At 41.9% G+C, this 20,112-nt stretch overlaps 1 protein-coding gene across 4 annotated transcripts in view; it reads left to right on the top strand.

Annotated features, from left to right (window-relative positions):
* The window catches only part of hdgfl2 (HDGF like 2), a 116,665-nt gene that overhangs the window by 77,533 nt on the left and 19,020 nt on the right, over positions 1-20,112 (top strand). For 3 of the 4 annotated variants that reach the window (XM_070859916.1, XM_070859918.1, XM_070859915.1), the window contains exons 4-6: positions 7,535-7,678; positions 17,079-17,204; positions 17,626-17,697. In XM_070859916.1, coding sequence (XP_070716017.1) covers positions 7,535-7,678; positions 17,079-17,204; positions 17,626-17,697 — 342 coding nt within the window. Of the gene's footprint in view, positions 1-7,534; positions 7,679-9,053; positions 9,706-17,078; positions 17,205-17,625; positions 17,698-20,112 lie in introns of those variants that run through there. The other variant, XM_070859917.1, reaches the window with a different exon arrangement.

The raw sequence follows: 20,112 nt of genomic DNA, 5'->3' as shown, positions 1-20,112 counted from the left end.
AAAATTTGGTGCCAAGCCACATAAGGAGATATTAGAATAGATGACCAAAAACCTGGTCAGGTAGGTTTTAAGGAGCATCTGGAAGGTAGAGAGAGAGGCGCAGAGGCCTGTTTGCAGCGGGGTGGGTTGTTGGAGGAGATTCCAGACCTTCGGGTCTTGAGGACCCTCCACTAAGTAGTTGCTCGATCTCTTGCATAAGGACTTGCTGTAAGATACAGTTGGATTCTTGCCAGTATTGACTTGCAATACTGATGCCAAATGTGCAGATTGTTTGCATGATCAAAGAGCCTTGATTGTGGAAGACCCACGACAAGGATTGAAATGTAGTGGATTATGTTCAAGAAATTGCATCACTATTTTAGCCAAGCACATGCAGAAAAATCTTCAGCATGTACAAAGTCACCAGAAAAATTTGTACAATTGACATATTATGGGACCTTTAATATTTTATGACTGTGCCTTTTGGATCTCGGCCTTCTGGGCAGATTAATGGACATGTAGAACATTCAAAAGCTGTTGGGCTAGGATGATTAACACTTTCAAATGTTGTGATGGGTATAGATGACGACTATACCATGGAGCACAATGATTCCTTGTGCTCATGTGTAAGTTCCAGAACCAAGCATGCAATGGGAGGGCTATCCTATGAGGAGAGATTGAGTAGAATAGGCCTATATTTTGGAGTTTAGAAGAATAAATGGTGATCTCATTGAAATTATAAAATCCTTAGAGGGGCTGACAGAATAGATGATGAGAGGTTGTTTCCCCTGGCTGGAGAGTTTAGAACTAGGGGTCGTAGTCTTAGGATAAGGGGTCGGCCATTTAAGATTGAGATGAGAAATGTCTTCAATTAGAGGGTTGTGGATCTTTGGAATTCCCTGCCCCAGAGAGCTGTGGATGCTCAGTCAATGAGTATATTCAAGACTGAGGGCTGGATTTTTGGCTCAGTTGCGCCTCAGTTTCCGCCCTGGAGGGGCGGTAAATGGTGTTTCTAGGCGTAACGCTGGGTGACCAGCTTTTAAAGCCCGGCCAGCAAATTTGGTTCATGGTTTGCAGCGGTGCAAAAACTTAGCGCCCCGCTGTCTAGTTTCACTGAGATCATGACATCAATCGTCGTGCAACACTCCGCTACTGCCTGGATGCAAAATTCGGCCCTAACGCCTCATTTAGCGCCTGCCCCAGGAAATGTCTGAAAAACCAGGCGTTCCCAGGATGCAGCAGGCAGCATTGGCAGCATTTTTAAATGGAGGAATGACGCTCCTACATCACAGGTCACATTGAGTGCAATGGTTCCACACTTCATGCTGCATAAAACTCCGACATGTAAATGGCACTTTTAGCTGCCATTACAATGCCCTTACAACTTCAATGAGAGAATTTAATGGGGGCATTACTTGTTTGCCAGCGTATGATGCTCCATGCTATTGCCAGGCAGCGTCAAGCTAGAAGAAGGGTTCTTGGCCATGTCGGCCCATGGATAAGGAGAGGCCGACGATGTCTGTGGAGGAGGGCTTGCCCCCCACGGGTTTACAGGAACCAACGCTCATACCTCCAGCTCTCTGAGGAGCAGCGTGTGAGAAAGCTGCGCTTCCGAAAGGAAGTGTTGACAGAGATATGCCATCTCTGTCAGACTGATGCCTGGACCGCTCTGGAGGCAGCCTTCAATATTCCCCTCAACAGATATCCAAATTCATTGTGGTATGCTGCATGTTGCACAACTTAGCCTTCATGAGGGGGCCAGGCATTGGCAGTGGGGAGGCAGCGTGGATATGCAGTCGGACAAAGAGTCGCACATCGCCAGCTCAGTGGATTGGTTCTCCTAAATGGAGGAAACTGAGGGATGGACCGAATACTGGACACGCTATGTGCCCCCATAAAGACACATCTCCAGTGAACGTTGGAATGATACACAAGACATCAATGGCAAAGGATGAATCCTAAATTTTACTGCAACGAAGTAACAAACGCCCATCCCCCCCCCCCCACCACCAAAATAAAACTATACAATATACAATGTTGTATTGCAGGGCACGGAGCAGCAATGAAGTTCCTTAAATAATTTTACGCAGCTGGGGCGCAAAAACTTCATTGTGTAACGCCTGATCTAGTGACCCCGATCATGGAACCTCATTTGTTGCCGAATTTTGCAGACTAGGGCGCAAACTTTATCCAGCCAGTGTAAGTACTGCCCCAAAATCTCAAAGCCGAAAATCCAGCCCGAGACTTGAAAATTCAGGACCAGTAAAATTGAATGGAAAAAGCACAATTTCATGGGAGTGCACCGCAATTCTGTGTCTGTGTACAATTTAAAAACAAATGCGATTTAAATATATAGTCTGTATTAGGAGAAAACTCTGTGGATTGAATAGCAGGGTTGGAGAAGGCTAATGGGTTTTAAATACATTGATTAATGGAGTTAGCTGAATGTGATTGAAGTCCATTTCAAGCCAGACTAGAGAGTAAAAGTAATGGTGCAGTTTCACTGAACCTAGAATCTGAATGGAAGACCCATAACAACCTGTTAGTCAGCTGTGATAATGGAGAGGGGCAATGTTGCTCCCCTGCTTGGGTTAAATCTACAGTGACTGTGCAGTTAGATGTGTAAGCCATTGGTTTAATATAATTAAATTTTCTGCTAATAGAGGTTTGCTGATTTTTTTAAACTTAATTTCCATATCAATATGTTTAAGGAGCTCTCTGTGGTAAGTGTCTGATTTAAAGATGTTGTGGGATTTAATCAATCTGCTATTTTATAGGCTACCATTTTATTTGCATGATTGCTTTTCAGGATCTGCGATGCTTTTATCCTAGTTTAAAGGACCCTGCTGCTCAATTCCTCCATTGTAAAACCACAGGGTAAACTCATCGTAGATGTTGCCATGGAATTTTCCCCACTGTATTTACCTCTTGGTTTGTGTTGGGGACAGAGTTTGCATTTTGCAGTAAAATAATTCCTAATCTGAGGAAGGACATTCTTGCTATTGAGGGAGCGCAGCGAAGGTTCACCAGACTGATTCCCGGGATGGCAGGACTGACATATGAAGAAAGACTGGATCGACTGGGCTTATATTCACTAGAGTTTGGAAGGATGAGAGGGGATCTCATGGAAACGTATAACATTCTGATGGGAGGTGACAGGTTAGATGCAGGAAGAATGTTCCCGAAGTTGGGGAAATCCAGGACCAGGGGACACAGTCTAAGGATAAGGGGTAAGCCATTTGGGACCGAGATGAGGAGAAACTTCTTCACTCAAAGAATTGTGAACCTGTGGAATTCTCTATCACAGAAAGTTGTTGAGGCCAGTTCGTTGGATATATTCAAAAGGGAGTTAGATGTGGCCCTTCGGGCTAAAGGGATCAGAGGGTATGGAGAGAAGGCAGGAGTGGGGTACTGAAGTTGCATGATCAGCCATGATCATATTGAATGGTGGTGCAGGCTCGAAGGGCCGAATGGCCTACTCCTGCACCTATTTTAAGTTTAAGTTTAAAATAAAGTGACAAAGTATAGCAAATACACAATAGCAATGTTTGTGAGAGTGTTGGTATAAAACTGAACTGTAAAACTGCAGAGTACAATGAAGACCCTGAAAGAAAGACCGACGGATAGAGATTTATATAGCGCCTTTCACGACCACTGGATGTCTCCGTGCTTTATAGCCAATGAAGTACTTTGGGAGTGTAGTCACAGTTGTAATGTAGGAAACGTAGCATCCAATTTGCGCATAAGCGAGTTCCCACAAACAGCAGCGTGATAACCAGATAATCTGTTTATTTTTAATATTGATTGAGTGATAATTATTATCCAGGACACCGGGGATAACTCCCCTGCTCTTCTTCAAAATAGTGCCTTGGGATCTTTTACGTCCACTTGAGAGAGCAGATGGGACCTCGGTTTAACGTCTCATCCAAAAGACCGCATCTCCTACAGTGCAGCGCTCCCTCAGCACTGCACTGGAGTGACAACCTAGATATTTTGTGAAGTTTAGTGGATAAAAGCACCACCTGGTGTGGTCCAGTTATAGCGACCAAAACGTTCCACCATAGTCTGTTTGTTAATCTCGGGCAGCATGGTATTTGGAGTGCTATAAATGTCCTCCATGCTTCTGAGCTAGGGAGGGAAAACTTCAGTCAGGAATTTTAATTCTTGATCTCTATCATAGAGTTATAGATAAATTACAACCCTGAGACAAGCCATTTGGCCCAACCGCGTTGGTGTTTATAATCCAGCAGTAGTCCTAACCCAATGTACCTGCCTGGTTCCCATATCGGACATTTACATTTCATCTGTCATGTCCGTCCCCCCCCCCCCCCCCCCCCCCCTGCCCCACTCTCCTGCAGCAGCTAGTGCTGCTCTGCCTGGCCTAATGTCCTCCTTCCATCCTTGTGCAGACCAAGGGAGACCCCTAGCAAGATGTCCATGACCAAGCACTCCCTTTCTCCTGGTGACTCCTATAAGGTGGAGCAGCACAGCACTTAATCTTTTTTTAAGTGAAGTCTGAGAATTTCTGAATAAATGTTACTCGTATGTTGAAGTCTTGACAAAGTGTCCCAGAAAGTCTCCTGATGTATTTCAGAGGTCCTCTTCACAGCTGCAGTCGCAATGAACATGAAATGGTGAGTATCCCTTTAAGTAGAGTGTACCCTTTAAGCAGCACTTGTAATTTAAAATCAACGCCGTGTTTACTCCCAAACAGCTGGTCACTGACGGAGAGGGCACTAGTTGAAGCACTCGCCTCCAAAATGCAGTGCAGCTGCTTTAATGAGTGCTAGCAGATATTTTAAGTGGCAATTAGCTGTTTAACAAGCCTCAAGGCGGTGCTGTCTCGGCCTGGCTTCAAATCCTTTACCAATATGGCGTCTTGAGCTCAACACAGGCTAAACCGGCATTTCAGCTTAAGACCCCATCTTGTCCACCTCTTCAGCGGGTAAAGTATTTGGCGAAAATCACCCCCGATGGCTCCATTAGAAGAGCTACTAGCAGCACAGACTTAAAACTCCAAATTGCCTCTTTGTGATCTGTATTTTTTATAATTGTATTGTAAAACTTGCAGGTGATTAGTTGTGTTCAGGGAAATTTGTACATGTTCACCACAAACTGGGTGAATAGTTCAAAAAAGGGAAAACTATATGTGCATATATTTTATTGATTTTTATGAACCAATTGGTTCTAGGCAATGGCTAGGAATGAGACTTTTATCCCATTGGTGGCAGGGAGTAGGGAGACTTAAGGCCCCGTCAAGATCTGGGGGTCCTCCGTCACAGTGTGGGGCAGTGGAAGGGGGCGGGGAGGCAGGACGAATTTTAACAGCTACAAGATGGTGCTATGGATAGACAGCAGTGTCGTCCACTTTAGTCATAGAGTTGTACAGTCTGAGGAAAGTATGCAACAGCATCACCTTCCTTGAGAATAAAGCTTTGAGGAATCTGGTAAGTATAATGTTTAAGTTTAGGCGTAACAGGAATGTATTACAGGAAGAAAGTGATGTTTAATATATATATGTGTGTGTGTGTGTGTGTGTAATTATATATACTAAAAATCTTGCAATTGTGTGGACTTACTGTCCATTTTCTTCATTATAGATTCTTCTAACCATATTTAATTACAGCGCCACCACTGGCTGGAGTGCATAAGTATAGCATGACAAGTTCACATAGGCAGTTTCCATTATAAATTTGGGCATAGGAATTTATACTTGGAAATATAACAATAAGGACAGAATGTATGACTTTTAAAGGGCGACTCAATTACACCTGGAAATTCTGGTTCAATTATCTCCAGCCTCTAATCCCACTTTACTTGAAGACTACATGTGGTCCTGACTCCCTGTGTGCATTCCCACAAGAGAAAGAACCTGGATTACTTTACCATAAATGGCTGTTAAGACAAAGGCTTTAACATCAGTTAAATAGACATTGAATAAGCATTTCAAAAGGAAGAATATAAAAGCATGTGGGTAAAGGGCAGGATTAGAGCAGACAGTTAAAGTTGAAGAGCTACCACTAGCCGTGGCTCAGTTGGTCACACTCTTGCCTTTGAGTTAGAAGGTTGCTCTGAGTTATTAACTGAGACTGTTCTCTCTTCACTTCCTTGTTAAAATCTGTTAAGTTTGTAATATTTACAATGGCACTGAGTTATGGAGGTAGGAATTAAAATAAGCCAGTGACATGCAATTCATTTTGTTAGCTTATTATTTTCTTCCCTATCTCTGGTTTCTGTGTCTCACTTTATTCATCCTATATTTATATATGTTTCCATATTGACATTAATGTTGTTTACAGGAGTAGGCAACATAGTCCCGGCATGACTCTCGTACTGGATTCTCCCCCTCACCCCTGCTTTGTGGGAAACTGGCTTCCACTTTGCGCCTCCTTACAAGGCTGCAATTAAGACTTGCATCTAACTCACTATGTGAAAGAACATGGGTACGCACCGATATCCTGCGACTCAATATGTCAATATATTCATGGTTAATTGTGCTTCACTGGCTTGTCTGGGGATGTATTGCTTTTCTTTTCCAGAGCAATGGCTGAGGCAGCTCCAGGGGCTGAGTGACATGCTGGTTGATTGTTGAACATTGTGAAAGATACCTTTTTAATATTTCTTTGTTTCAATTCAGATTTCAAAGCAGAATGGGGGATAGGTTGCTGGCGGTCAGGTTTTGCCTGGTAACTAGTTCTTCAGAAAACTTATGCTTCACCAGGCAGTTGATGAGTCAGGGTCAATGGAATACCCTCAAATTGCACAATGCTAACTCCTGCGATCTATCAATTTTGAGATGTCTTATAATACCTAGTTCCAAACAATAAGTTACGTACAGCTTTACAGGCTGGTATTTGTACTGTACAGTAATTGGCTGTATATGCAGATTCTGTAAATAACTCATCTATGAATAGTTTGCTGAGAAAGTGTTTGGCGTGATGCTTGACTGATAATCAAGTGATGTAGGCATCTTGAGGAAATTCTATATGTAATCCAGAGATAATAAACCAGTGTTTGCCCAAAATATTACTGGCACACAAGACCTTGCTTTGCTTCATAGGAAGTCGAGAGCTTGTATGGGAGCTGACCTTTGGGTTGGGTGCAAGGTAAAGTATGTGGAGAAGTTCGAATTGTTGCACCAACATCTTATCTCCTTTTACTGCTGCTCCGTGTTCCCTCACACCTTTCTGTGAAGAAATTGGAAAATTTACTCCATTCTCCCTAAAACTCTCCACTTCTTGCTCTTTAAGATGTTCTGTAAAATCTGCCTCTTTTTTTAAAAAAAAGTTTTTAAGTCACCCGTCCGAATATCTCCTCCTTCAGCTCGTTACCAATTTTTGATCACACTCTGTGAAGCGCCTTGAGATGTTTTACTGCATTAAAAGCGCTATATAAATACAAGTATATTTCTACTGCTTTCCCAGAGACAAAACCCTGCTGGTTGTTGGGTTGGTGTGCATTTTCCTTGAAAATGAAGACAATGAACAAATAATGACTCTGCAGCTTTTATTTTCTGTTATGCCAAGCTGACCCTGTTTCTGACTCTCTTGTTTAGCCATCAAGCTCATCAGACAGTGAAGTTCCAGAAAATGAAGTGGTTCCAGGAAGTGGGGCAGAAGAGGAGAAAGAAATGAGTGATGTGGAATCTGACAAGGGCAGCATTGAACGGAGTGGAATCAAGAAGCCCCCCCTTGCAAAGGTAAACCCTTACCATCAAGATGGTTGTTGGTCTTTTTGTTTTTAAAATATCTTGCCTTATTAAGAAGGAAGCTTGTTTTGCTGCCCCCTCCTTCAGCAATATTAATTTTTAAAATATATTTTTTTTAATTTTAATTTATTTCATAATGGAGAAATTTAACACTCCACAAAATAAAAATTAGTTTTTCAGGGTCATAACATTTAGCAGTCAGTACGCTGTTAAAACCTCAGTTATACCTAATCCAACAAGGACTAACTTTTAATGGGGTACTTAACAGAGGTATTACCGCGGAAAAGCCCAATTTTTCACTGATTGCCAGCTATGGGCGTGCGGGGGTGGCCACATCTCAGTCAGTGTTGGAACAGTGAATGATTGACCGCAACTTCAGGATTTGCGCATGTGGCACATCCTGAAAATGCAATCAGTTTCAATGGGGTAGTAATGGTAAATGTTGTTAATTCGCCTTTATTACCCACTGCAAATTCCAGCCAGTCTGTCTTGCTCTGCTGTAACCTGAGTGCCAGGTGAATAGCATGTGATTTTTTTTCAAGCAATATTTTTTGTTTGCAGCTTGTCCCTGGGCCCAATATGGAGGCCTCTAATTTGCACTGTCTGATGACTACTCTTTAGCCCAATTAAAATTGGGTCCCAGAACCAAAGTGCAAAGTTTTACCTCTTTTACATTGATGTACTGTCAGCAGCAGCTGCATAGTAGTCTTACTGACAATAGCATATTACTCATATAAAAATGCCATGAACTGTTTACTCCAGCACTGCAATGAAGGGATGGTTCAAACACTCTTGCTATTTATTTGAACTATTAAGAACGGGTACCCATTACATTCTTTGTCATATATAGCTCTGTAAAATTGCATCGTTAATACTGATGAATGACTCCATTAAATGTTAATGCTACTGTTGTCTTTGGTATTGTCATGCAATTTCAGTTCTATAATAATACAGTATAGGTGTAATGAGGCAATGTTTAGTGTATTAATATTTGAGTCCCTTGACAGTAATGCTAGAATTAAAGCTGGTGATGTATCATGGTGCATAGGGAACAAAAAATACACTAAGTGTTATGAACTTTGATGCATGGCAGTATTTTCTGATGCTACATCATTTTGTTAATCTTTTACAATTGAAATGATTCAAGTTTCCATTAACGATCAATTAACCGAATTTGGTCTCCCCAAGGAGATTGCATGTCTGGTAGGTAGGGGGTTGGGTTTAAGGCAGATGGGGATCACGATGTGCAGGCTTGATGGATCATCTGGACTTTTCCTGTCCTTCATTTCCTTTGTTCAAATTTCAGTACAGGTACAACATCTGAAATCCAGAATCCTTGGGATTGAGTCCGTGCCGGTTTTTGGGTTTTTCCAGATTTCAGACAAGAAAATCAATAGTCAGAAATCCAGAATCCTCGGGATCGAATCCGTGCTGGGTTTTTGGTTTTGCCGGATTTTGGACCTCGCCGCAGACGGAATCCGTGCCAGATTTCGGACCTCACCGCTTGCTGAAATGTCTGGTTTTTGGACAATTACGGTTTTCGGAAATCCGGATTCAGGATGTGGCACCTATAATAACAAGTACCATACAGTGTTCTCTAACATTTAAGATTATAAATCAAATTACTGTCTAGAAGCAGTGGAATACAACCCAAATTTAAGTGAGGCTTGAATAGATCATTTTTGACATAGAATTAGTACTTGTGGTTGCCACCCCAATTCCCATGGTTCTGAATATAAATATATTTTACCCACCTATTGTTGCACAAGGATTGCATTAATGCTTAATGGTGAGCCTGTAAAATATTGGTAATGTGTCCCATTGAACTGTTTTGAAAAAAATATATACCCAGCAGTGTAATTATAGAAAGTAGAGAAAATGCTGGAAATAAACAGCAGGTCTGACAATATGTGAAAAGGCAGGTTGGCATTTCAACTGTGGACACTTGTCAGAACTGGAAAATGAAAGATAAGCTGTATACAAGACTGAACAAAACGGAGGATATGAACGAACACCAGGTAAACATTAAGAGTCAGATATACAAAGTACTACAGGTACAGCGTCCGGAATCCAGACCTGCCGCCGCCCCTCAGCCGACCTCTTTTCCCCGCCTCGGGCCACCGCCGACCCAACCCCCCACTGCCACCACCTTACCTACCTTGGCCCAGGCGTTTCCGGACTTGGGACGTCGGAAAGACATTCAGAAGTCCAGAAATACCCGAATCTGAGCTCTGGCGTTTCCGGATTCGGGGTGTCAGAGACATTTCGAAGTCCGGAAAGACACAGAATCTGGAGCGGCCTCGGTCCTGAGGTTTCCGGATTTTCAGTGCTGTACCTGTATTGCAACAAAACTGTAATTGAGTTTACTAACCTGTTAATTTTTTTTTTAAAGTTAGAAAGGTGTGAAAAATCACAGCGACTTGCTTTTATATAGCACCTTTTTAACTTGGTAAAACATCCCAAGGTGCTTCACAGGAACAATATCAAAAAAAGTTGGTCAAAGAGGTAGGTTTTAAGGAGCACCTTAAAGTAGGAGAGGGAGGTAAAGAGGCAGAGATTTAAGGAGGGATTTCAGAGCTTGGAGTCTGGGCAGCTGAAGGTACGCGCCAATGGTGGAGCAATTAAAATTGGGAATGTGCCAGAATTGGAGGAGCGCAGAGCTCTTGGAGGGTTGTAGGGCTGGAGGAGGTTATAGAGATGGGGAGAGACTAGGCCATGGAGGGATTTGAAAACTAGGTTGAGAATTTTAAAAATTGAGGCATTGCTGGACTGGGTGCCAATGTAGGTCAGCGAGCGCAGGGGTGATGGGTGAACGGGACTTGGTGTGAGTTCGGACACAGGCAGCCGAGTTTTGGATCACCTCTAGTTTACGTAGGTAGAATGTGGGAGACCAGCCAGGAGTGTCATAGTCAAGTCCAGAGATAACAAAGGCATGGATAAGCGCTTCAGCAGCGGACAAGCTGAGACAGGGGTAGAGTTGGGTGATGTTACAGAGGTGGAAGTAGGTGGTCCTGGGGTAGTGGATATGGGGTCGGAAGCACATCTTGGGGTCAAATAGGACAGCAAGGTTGCGAATGGTCTGGTTCAGCTTAGATAGTGGCCAGAGAGAGGGATGGAGTCGGTGGCTAGGAAATGGAGTTTGTGGTGGTGTCTGAAGATAATGGCTTCTCAATATTTAGTTTGAGGTAGAGCTGGGTGTCGTCTGCGAACATGTGGAACTTGAAGTTGTGTTGGATGATATTTATCTCAGTTGGGCAGTGGAAGGGCACTAGAAAGGTAAAAAGGGGAATAAAAAGGCTCCAAATTTGAGAGGAAAGTGGAAGTTAAACAGGAGGAGGAAGACATGAGAAAATGAATAACCTGTGGTTTGAAATTGCTCAATACGGTTTTCGATTTTTTTTTTTTTTTCTTTCTTTACCCCCCCCCCCCCCCGATTTTGGGTTGTGTCCAGATAGAGAGCAATTTGAGATGTCTATCATGAGGGTGAAGTGCAGGTAAATAACACATTCTGTACTTTAAGCTTTAATGATGACCTGAATCATTCTAATTAATTGTCACTGGTAATGATGATTAGTGTTGCCTGCCCTCACAATTTAGTTAATGACTTTCTAGTTATTTTTTTAACTTACATGATTTATAGGGATAGAATCCATATGAATTGCACGCAAAGAATAGTGTAATATCATTAATTATTCTAACAACTGAGTGTTGGCGACACTGGGTAGTGTCGGGAGCAACATATGACAATGTATCAAATATCTCTCAAAGTTTATTGACCAACATTAAAACATATTGGTTTTAAGTATGAAAAGCAAGATTTTATTTCTAATAACATGCTGTTGTTATACCAAGTCGAATAACATCACTGCAGGGAACTGTGTATGTTCTCAAATTTTAACAAAATAGTCTCCCTGCTAGGTGCTTGTGGGAGGAGATGAAATAGGAAGGGGAGATGTTGCAAGTATCCAAGGTGACCATTTTCCAATTTCAGCCTTGGCTCAATGGTAGCATTCAATCCAATGAGTCAGAAGGTTGTGGGTTCAAGCCCCACTCCAGACACTTGAGTACATCATTCAGACAGACACTTCAATGTAGCACTGAGGAAGTGCTTCACAGTCTTCATGTGAGACATTAAACTGAGGCCCTGTCTACCTGATCAGGTGGACATAAAAGATCCCGTAGCAGTATTGGAGTTCTCCTGATTTCTGGCCAGCATTTTATCCTTCACCCAACACCACTATAAACAGATTATCTGGTTATTTACCTCCCTGCTGTTCGTGAGACCTTGTTGTGAGTTAATTGGCTGCCATGTTTGCTTACATAACAGTGACTACACTTCAAAAATACTTAATTGGCTGTGAAACACTAGGACATCCTGAGGATGTGAAAGCTGCTATATAAATACAGTTTTTCTTTCTTGCCCAGTGCCAGGCTGCAAACTGATTTTGCAATATGTGGGTGTTACATATTTTCACATTTAAGCACTAGAAATACTCTCATGGGTTCAATATCATTGGTCACTTCCATAAGTGGACCTCGCATCTCCTACAATCTGGAGTGCACCATTATCTAATTAAATGAATGCATAACCCAGGGATAGTAACCTCGAACCTTTTCTGCAAATATCGGCCATTGTAATGTTGCATGTACCACCACATCTTTATGGAAGGCATACTGGAAAACATTCTACTCAGACAAGGCACAATTGGAAACTAGCAGGCTTTATTTTTATGGACAATGTGTGAATAAGCAGAATACAGTTTCACAGCAAGATCTATTGCTCTATGAAAAACAAAGCTGGAACTTCACTGATGCTCTAAGTGAAAGCCCACTTTTAAGGTAGTAATCCCCAAGCTAACTGGCTCTGTAATTTCTCTCATTAGCTACTCTGGGTCGTAAATTATTCTGGTTTAGAGAAGAATAAAGACTCATTTGACTCCTCCCTTAAGAGTTTGGCCTGCCAAGCTGTCCATCACCAAGGGCTCCAAATTGGACCCACCTTAAACATAACGACCCTGATGTTTACTGAGGCTCGATCTCTGAGCAGGGGAGAGGAGTTATGGTCAGGAACATAAGAACTAGGAGCAGGAGTAGGCCATTTGGCCCCTCGAGCCTGCTCTGCCATTTAATAAGATTATGGCTGATCTGATCATGCATCCGCTCCACTTCCCTGCCCGCTCCCCATAATCCTTTATTCCCTTATCGCTCAAAACTCTGTCTATCTCAATGACCCAGCCTCCACAACTCTCTGGGGCAGAGAGTTCCATAGATTTACAACCCTCTGACAGAAGAAATTCCTCCTCATCTCAGTTTTAAATGTGCGACCCCTTATCCTGAGACTATGTTCCCTAGTTTTAGTTTCCCTATGAGTGGAAATATCTTCTCTGCATCCACCTTGTTGGGCCCCCTCATTATCTTGCATGTTTCGATAAGATTACCTCTCGTTCTTCTGCACTCCACTGAGTATAGGCCTAACCTACTCGAACCTACCTTCGTAAGTCAACCCCCTCATCTCCGGAATCAACCTAGTGAACCTTCTCTGAACAGCCTCCAATGCAAGTATATCCTTCCTTAAATACGGAGACCAAAACTGTACGCAGTACTCCAGGTGTGGTCTCGCCAATACCCTGTACAGTTGTAGCAAGACTTCTCTGCTTTTATACTCTCTCCCGTTTGTAATAAACATTCCATTTGCCTTCCTGATTACTTGCTGTACCTGCATACTAACTTTTTGTTACTCCCTCTGTACTGCAACACTTTGCAATTTTTCTCCATTTAAATTATAATTTGCTTTTCTATTTTTTCTGCTAAAGTGCATGACCTCACATTTTCCCACATTATACTCCATCTGCCACATTTCTGCCCACTCACTTAGCCTGTCTATATCCTTTTGCAGATTTTTTGTGTCCTCATCACAATTTGCTTTCCCACCCATCTTTGTATCATCAGCAAATTTGGCTACATTATACTCTGTCCCTTCATCCAAGTCATTAATATAGATTGTAAATAGTTGAGGCCCCAGCACTGATCCCTGCGGCACCCCACTAGTTACTGTTTGCCAATGACTCATTTATCCCGACTCTCTGTTTTCTGTTAATTAACCAATCCTCTATCCATGCTAATATATTGCCCCCAACCCCTGAACTTTTATCTTGTACAGTAACCTTTTATGTGGCACCTTATCGAATGCCTTCTGGAAATCTAAATACACCACATCCACTGGTTCCCCCTTATCCACCCTGCTTGTTACATCCTCAAAGACGTCCAGCAAATTTGTCAAACATGATTTCCCTTTCATAAAATCATGCTGGCTCTGCTTGATTGAATTATGCTTTTCCAAATGTTCTGCTACTGCTTCCTTAATAATGAACTCTAGCATTTTCCCAACGACCAGGCTAACTGGTCTATAGTTTCTTGCCTTCTGTCTGCCTCCTTTTTTAAATAGGGGCACTACATTTGCGGTTTTCCAATCTGCTGGGACCTCCAGAATCCAGGGGATTTTGGTAGATTACAACCAATGCATCCACTATCTCTGCAGCCACTTCTTTTAAGACCCTAAGGAAATCCAGAAGTTTTAACTCCGGGGCACGTCTGAATTTTTTTTTGCCAGATTTCCTGCCCAACAGCCAGCCTGATTGACAGGGAAGAGATTACAGGGAATCGGATCGATCACAGCGGGGAGGTGAGGGATTTACAGAGGTTAGCCCACCTCCGTTATAAGTAGAAGTGGGCGGATTTGACCAGAATCCACCCATTTTGGGGGGTTAAAATTATTCCTAACACGTCTTTCACTGTTGAATTAAATCACAGTAGACAGCTATGAAAGAAAAAGAAGAAAAGACTTGCAATTTTATAGTGCCTTTCACGACCTCAGGACATCCCAAAGTGCTTTGCAACCAATTAATTACTTTTGAAATGCAGTTACCGTTGAAATGAAGACCATTCTTGCTGACAGCCTAAGATGCTTGTCAGTGCCGGATCATTGTAACTGACGGACCTTGGGTTTCCCCATTGTCTCAAAGCCATGGAATCTTGTACAAATAAACAGTCTCGTGGCTGCATATCTTGCTTTTGGTAGCTAATTAACACTTCAACTGCCAAGTTCACCAACCTACTTTCATGTCTACTGGTTAATGTTGAGTCAGAAATGCTGCACTTAACATTATAAGAAATATTATACATTAACAAATTCTGTTCAGTTAAAACCCAAAATGCTACCATGGGTAAGCAAGGCCCTTGCCTCTCAACCGATTTTCTGCAACAACCTTGTCCTGGCTTTTCTTTTAAAAAATAAAATCAGCCTGGGGAATAGTCCTCAACTATTAATTGATGGAACTAAATTCAAAGGATGGGAGCTTAACTAGAACAAAGCCACAATACCTTGATCCTGGTTTTTCACTTGTCTTACTGTTTTTGCTGTCTCATCTTAGTTAATCCCGAGGTGAATTTCTTAATATAGTTACAATTTTAACAGTTTGCATCTCGAACACGTAGTTTTTTTTTAAAAAGTTACTATTCTCCTGTCCTCATGAGGTTACATTGATGATAGTTACCATTCTTTGGGTAAACCGGTCGTAAGCACTTCACCTGCTTGTCAGAGCTCCACATGTTTGTTAGGACATAACATATATTGTATGGGGTTTCCAGAATGTATTGTTTCCTCATCTTTTGTAGTACACTTTTGGCCAAATTTAGACCAAACAATTTGTTTTCAAGGGTTTAGATATTGTTCTCGATGCTGAATCAAAAATAGGTGTTAATAACAGGAATCAAACTTGCATGGAGAATGCATAAGAAATAGGAGCAGGAGTAGGCCATTTGGCCCATCAAGCCTGCTCCACCATTCAATAAGATTATGGCTGATGTGATCCTGGCCTCAACTCCACTTCCCCGCCCTCTCCCCATAATCCTTGACTCCCTTATCTTTCAAAAATCTGTATCACCACCTTAAATACATTCAATGACCCAGCTCTCTGAGGTAGAGAATTCCAAAGATTCATGACCCTCTGAGAGAAGAAATTCCTCCTCATTTCCATTTTAACTGGGTGCCCCCTAGTTCTATATTCCCCCACGAGGGGAAACATCCACTCTGCATCTACCCTGTCAAGCCCCATCAGAATATTATACATTTCAATAAGATCACCTGAAAGTCTTCTAAACTCCAATTAGTATCGGCCCAACCTTTCTTCATATGACAGCCCCTTCATCTCAGGAATCAACCTCGTGAACCTTCTCTGAACTGCCTCCAGTGCAAGTATATCCCTCCTTAAATAAGGAGACCAAAACTGTACGCAGTAGGCCAGGTGAGATCTTATCAACGCCCTGTACAGTTGTAGCAGGACGTCCCTACTTTTATACTCCATTCCCCTTGCAATAAAGGCCAACATTCCATTTGCCTTCCTGATTACTTGCTGTACCTGCATGCTAACGTTTTGTGTTTCATGTACAAGGACCCCCAGATCCCTCTATCATCGCATTTTGTAATCTCTCCCCATTTAAATAATAATTAGCTTTTCTATTCTTCTGATCAAAGTGAATAACCTCACATTTTCCCACATTATACTTCATCTGCCAAATTTTTGCCCACTCACTTAGCCTATCTATATCCCTTTGTAGATTCTTTGCGTCCTCCTCACAACTTGCTTTCCCACCTATCTTTGTATCATCAGCAAATTTGGCTACATTACACTCGGTCCCTTCATCCAAGTCATTAATATAAATTGTAAATAGTTGAGGCCCCAATGCTGATCCTTGTGGCACCCCACTAGTTACAGTTTGGCAACCTGAAAATGACCCATTTATCCCGACTCTGCTTTCTGTTAGTTAGCTGATCCTCAATCCATGTTAATATATTATCCCCAACCCCGTGCACTCTTATCTTGTGCAGTAACCTTTTATGTGGCACCTTATCGAATGCTTTCTGGAAATCCAAATACATGACATACTTGTTTTCCTTTATCCACCCTGTTCGTTACATCCTCAAAGAACTCGAGCAAATTTGTCAAACATGATTTGGCAGTTTTGGCTGTTTTTGTGTAAAATATTAAAATTACACTGTTGCAACTTGTTTTGTGATAGTTAATCTACTTTTTGAACCACTTAATATAAGAAATCATTCAAGCATACAAAAAGCTGAGAATCTCTAAGAGACAGGAAATTTTATTGGAAAAGGCTAAATTTTGTAGTCAGCCGAAATGGTACTTTGCAATCTTTATGTATTTACCAGTGAGGAATCAATTAAAGCATGTTCAGAATAGTTGGTATAAAATGCGCGCACGGTAGCATTTTTACCTCTAGCTGTTTTTTTTTTAAGATGATAAATCCCAAACGGCAGCAAACAAATGTTGATCAGTAGAAAAAAAAAACATTTTCCCTTTTTCTAAATTTGTAGAAACTGCCTCCGAAACGTGCTCGTAAATCAAGTGATGAAGAGGAGGAGGAGGAGGAAAGTGGCTCCAACTCGCTGGAGGAGAATTCTGAAGCCAGTTCTTCAGAATCTGAGAAAAATAGTGACCAAGTGAGTATAAACGTAGTAAATGCTGATTCACTGGAGAAAAATAATAAAAATGAGATTTTACACTTTTCACACTTGTGTGCAGTTCTTGTAAAATAATCAGTTGAGTGTCTTTCTCTCCTCTCCCACCCCCTCCAACATGAAGTAGAATTTTCATTCTTCCAAGGCTCTTGTGATGACTCACTGAGTTTATCTGGTGAGTTGCTAAGTTATACAGGCCAGAAAGGTCCCAGGTTTGTGCCGAGTTAGTTGACCTCTGCTGTGCACTATACAGACAAATGTAACTATTTGTTTACAAGTATGTTACTCTGTTATTGTGATGGAGGTACAGTTGATCTTAATGTCAGATGCACAGTAGCCAAGGACCATCCACAGGGCAGTCAGCATTAAATCTCTTTGATTTGTTTCACATTTTGTCCTTTAGGAGTTCACGCTAGAAAAGAAAGTAATTTCCAGAACACCTCGCCGAGGCCCTGCAGCTGGAAGGAAGAAAAAGGTAATCGTCTCTTTCAACTTGAGCGAGTTGCACTGTTACTGTCTATGTGTGGCAGGACAAATGCGCTTTCTTAATAGAAGGTGGGAAAATCCCCTAATTAAGTAATGACAGAAAGGTGTCATTTTCTCTTTTTTTAGGTTTTGTTAATTGCAAACAAAAAATGCACATGTCTTCTGTTATGAGGAATTTCACCCCCAGTTGGCTTGCCTTTGTCAAGTTGCTGACTTCCTATCCATAATACATCAATTACAAGTCCTAATCCTCATCTAGAAGTTCCTCGGAAGTATGATGTAAAGGAGTCTATTTATTTGCCATTTATCCACCTACATATCTACCAGTATATGCAGAGTGCTTTTGTTTGTGTAGGATGGCACATGGGAAGCCAGTGTGGATGTCAAATTGTGAGATACGGAAAGTGTTGATACTGAGGTAAGGATGGGATAGGGTAATATTGCAGAGGTAAGCAGTCTTGGTGCGAGATAGAATGTGGGATTTGAAGCTTAAGAACAGGACACCAACATTGTGCCATCAATTTTCAGTATGTAGGTGCATAAATGGTTGACAAACATACTCCTCTCATTTCCACTTCAGAATTCCAGCAACCAGTTTCATTAGACACACATTTAAGTTTGCCTAGAAAAAATGTTTAATGCCAATCCACCTTTTTTAACATTTGTTTCACACTTGGAGAATTTTGTGCTCGTCAATGTGAGGCAAGTCCTTTCTTCTTTTTGTTTTAGAAACAGGACCCGCCCACAAAACTGGTCACGCCCCCTGGTTGACATTGCAAGATTCTACCGATTGCGCTGGTTTGGGAAGGCTCTTCAAATTGCACTAATTTTCTTAGGCTCACCAGCATCAATAGGCTTGTTTTTAAAGTATTTTTCACATCAAAAAAACATTTAATTTAAAACTGACTAGTGTGGAGGACTGGACACCAAAATCCTCTCTAAGCTGCGTGGCCGTGCAGTTCTCTGCCGGTCCTGCGTGGCTATATGCTTCCCGATCTCCGTATATATACAGGAGGTCTGTAGATAACTCCCACCTGACAAATAGAGTTTAATGTGGGCAAGTGTGAATCCAGTTGCTGCAGATAGTGCCCGCGACTCAGTAGTGAAACAGTAAATGGTAAAGCTGTGTTTCATCTTGTTTCTATTAAGCCACTTCTCTTCACCTGCAGTCTATCCAAAAGATTGAAGTGAATCAAAAACTTAAAAAAAAAAAAAATCTTTTGTGTCAGATTTGTAACTGTGATTTACCTGATTATATTACTTTTTTAAAGTTTACTACACTGGGTTTTGTAGGTTAGAACTTCAGGAAAAGAGAGCCACATAATTCAACTCATAAGAAATAGGAGCAGGAGTAGGCCAGTTGGCCCCTCGAGCCTGTTGCGCCATTTCATAAGATCATGGCTGCTCTGATCATGGACTCAGCTCCACTTCCCTGCCTGCTCCCCATAACCCTTTAAAACCCTTTCACTCTTACTTAAAAAGTCCAGTTGCATCCTGTCACTCACTAAGGCTGAAAAGTATGGTATGCAAAGGTGGTGACCTCTTCGACCTTGATCTTTGCGTCAGTCCCGTATCCTGTCTATGACCAAGACTTGCTACTTCCGCAATATTACCTACCTGTACTCCTATCCCATCCTTTATCCTCACTTTTGTTGCCCTGACTTCTCCAATGCACCTTTGCACTGGCCATCCAAGCTCCAGCCAACACAAACTTCAGCTGTTTCAAAATTCTGTGCTTGCTTCCTGTCCCACACTCAATTCTTGCTGACCTCCATCGGCTCCCTATACCCAATACAACAAATTCAAAATTCTCATCCTCCATAACCTCGCTCCACCCTCTCTCTGCAACTACATGCAGCCCTATTTCCTAACCCATTCCCTTTTAATTCTTAGGCTGTGGCCTCCTATGCATCTCTCATCAATCCCTCTCTTTGAATAGGACTGAAATGAGGAGACATTTCTTCACTCAAAGGGTTGTGAATCTTTGGAATTCTTCCAGAGAGCTGTGGATGCTCAGTCATTGAGTATATTCAAGATAGCAATCGCTATTTTTGGATACTAAGGGACTATAGGAATATGAAGATAGTGTGGGAAGGTAGAGTAGAAGTAGAGGCTCAGCCATGATCTTATTGAATGATGGAGCAGGCTGGAAGGGGCGAATGGCCTACTCCTGCTCCGATTATGTTCTTATGTTTTACCATTGGTGACAGAGCCTTCACTATCTTGGCACAATCTTTTGGAACTTGCTTCCTAAACCTCTCTGCATTACTTCCTTCCCTGCCTTTAAGAATCTCCTCAAAACGTATCTTTTTGATTGTGCTTTTACTTGACTCTCTCTATGTGAAGTGTCTATATTGCTTAATGGTGCTATACAATGTCAGTTATTGTCATCCAGTTTTTGAAT

The sequence above is a fragment of the Pristiophorus japonicus genome, chromosome 18 (assembly GCF_044704955.1).
Source record: "Pristiophorus japonicus isolate sPriJap1 chromosome 18, sPriJap1.hap1, whole genome shotgun sequence".
NCBI lineage: Eukaryota > Metazoa > Chordata > Chondrichthyes > Pristiophoridae > Pristiophorus > Pristiophorus japonicus.
This window is presented reverse-complemented; position numbering and strand designations above follow the sequence as displayed.